The sequence below is a fragment of the Palaemon carinicauda genome, unplaced genomic scaffold (genome assembly GCF_036898095.1).
Source record: "Palaemon carinicauda isolate YSFRI2023 unplaced genomic scaffold, ASM3689809v2 scaffold2239, whole genome shotgun sequence".
Taxonomy (NCBI): domain Eukaryota; kingdom Metazoa; phylum Arthropoda; class Malacostraca; order Decapoda; family Palaemonidae; genus Palaemon; species Palaemon carinicauda.
In genome coordinates, this window is record NW_027169854.1 from 17,501 (window position 1) to 20,000 (window position 2,500).

The window sequence follows — 2,500 nt, forward strand, 5'->3', positions numbered from 1 at the left end:
TAATTGACTTAACCAGTTTTCCCATTCAATAATAACAGTTTCAGGAATAGGATCATCCCAGCCAAGGTCTTGTTTACATAGGGTTTGCAAAACTTTCTTACCTGTAAGAATGAATGGTGATATCATGCCTAGAGGATCAAAAATAGAGCTAACTATGGATAAAACATTCCTTCTAGTACTAGGCCTTTGAATGGGTTTGACATTAAAATTAAATGTATCTGTTTCAGTACACCATTCCATACCTAATGTTCGTTCCACTGGCAATTTATCTTTCGTTAAATCAAGATTCTTAACTGATTGAGCAACTTCATCAGGACACATAACCTTTAAAACTTCAGCAGTATTGGCAACAAATTTGTGCAAATGGAAACCACCCCTTTTACATATCATCTGACTGTCTTTGGCTAAGTTTATGGCTTCCTCCACTGTGGCTACAGACTTTAAGCCATCATCCACATAAAAGTCTTCTTTAATGAACTCTGCTGCCTTTTCAGTAGTTTTATCCTTAAATCTATCAGCAGCAGCTTTCAAAGCATAGTTTGCAACAGATGGAGAGCTTCTAGCACCAAATAGATGAACAGTCATCCTATATTGAACAATGTCGCCATCTAAATCATGGTTATCAAACCACAGAAATCGTAAAAGATTCCTGTGTTCTTCATTTACTAAAACTTGGTAATACATTGCTTCTACATCACAAGTAAATGCAACAGAATGATTTCTAAATCTACACAAAATACCAGCTAGACTATTTGACAAATCTGGTCCCTGAAGTAAACAATCATTCAAACTTACATTTTTATACATAAAAGAGCAATCGAATACTACTCTGATTTTGTCAGTCTTTCTGGGATGGTAAACCCCATGATGTGGCACAAACCAAACCTTTCCATTAGTTAGGCATGTTTCATTCAAAGGAACCCTTTCAGCATAACCCTTATCAATCATATTCTTCATGAAATTTATGTAATCATTTTTCATGCTTACATTCTTCTGAAGCTTTTGTTTTAAGTTGGATAGTCTTTTCTGGACTACTAACTTATTATCTGGAAACTGAATACCACCTCCTTTGAGTGGCAATGGAATTTTAAACTGTTTACCATCAATAATCTTAATACCATTACTAACAATTTCAATAAACTGTCTTTCTTCTACTGACAAAGCTACCTCATCGTCACTAACATTACTTATGAAATCAGATTCAAACATCTCTCTGACATGATGAGGCTCATACACTTCTTTTACTTTGGTTGGTACTGTAAAAATGTTATTTGATATCATGGAATTTATTTCAATTTCTTCAACTACTGTTCTATTAACAACAACATCACTTTCTAAATTATTCTCATTGACATTTACATTACCAATAATTCCCCATCCAAGAGCTGTTCTCTGACCATAGGGCTCATTTCCAGACCCAGGAATGATTTCTAAAGGTTTGACAGCTTTTATACAGTTTATGCCTATCAATAGACCTATCTCAATGTCAGGATTATACTCTACTAGCCTTCCAGCAATTTTCTTAAGATGAGGCCATCTTAAAGCTGAACATTTTTTAGGGATTTGTGCTCTTCTTGCAGGAATAGTTTTTCTAGAGTAGACACATGGTAAATTTACAGTACTATTTTCATTTATGCCCTTCACTGATAAACCAAATACTTTAGTACTTGTTATAGCCTCTTCACCCAGCATAGTCGCTATCTTGATGACAGAATTTTGGCCATTGACATTCATATACCTTAGGACACTTTCTTTGATAAAACAAGCATCTGACTGATCATCCAATACTGCATATACCATGACCTTATTATTTGTATTCCTATGGCTTAACCAAACAGGTACAATCATTGAGTGAACATCAGCTGAAAAATATCTGTTAACATTAATTCTATTAGCTACAGCTACAGCCTGTTCTTGTTGGGTATCACCAGAACTTGGTTTTTTATTCAAGTTTTCATCGTGGAGAATTGTTGGGTGCCATCTCTTGCATTTAATACATTTCCTTGGTCTTTTACAATACCTTGAATAATGACCAATCTTGAAACAACCCCTACACATCTTTTTATCTGTCAAATATTGGTTTCTTTGAGCAAGATCAAGTTTTAAGAACTCTGGGCATTTTTCCATATCATGGTTTTGTCTACAGTAATAGCATGTAAATCCTACATTCATTTTACTCTCGGTTTGTTTTTCATTTTTAGATTTATTTTCATCAGATGCAGCATTTGTAACATTATTAACTTCATTAAATTTAGTAGCAAATGATGTACGCCTTGCAACCTTACTTTGTGGTTGTTTTTCTTTAGGTGTAAATACTGTATCTCTCCTATTAAGTGCACTGTAAGATGATGTTGGATTACATGCCTTATTGGCTTCATCACTTATGAACCTTGTAAACTCTTCAAAAGATGGATATTCCTCTTCATCAATTGTGATTCTTTTAGTTACTATACAATTCCATCTCTCTGCAATTTGGGCAGGCAACTTCTGTAACATAAGT

General features: G+C 34.3%; 1 protein-coding gene across 2 annotated transcripts in view; it reads right to left on the minus strand.

Annotated features, from left to right (window-relative positions):
• Nucleotides 1-2,500, minus strand: part of LOC137636078 (uncharacterized) — a 7,717-nt gene that overhangs the window by 2,845 nt on the left and 2,372 nt on the right. For both annotated transcript variants that reach the window (XR_011042914.1, XM_068368504.1), the window contains one exon: nt 1-2,500. This exon is cut by the window's left edge; it is cut by the window's right edge. Coding sequence is in view for 1 of the 2 variants with exons in the window: in XM_068368504.1 (XP_068224605.1) it covers nt 1-2,500 (2,500 nt within the window). In the remaining variant the exon portion in view is untranslated.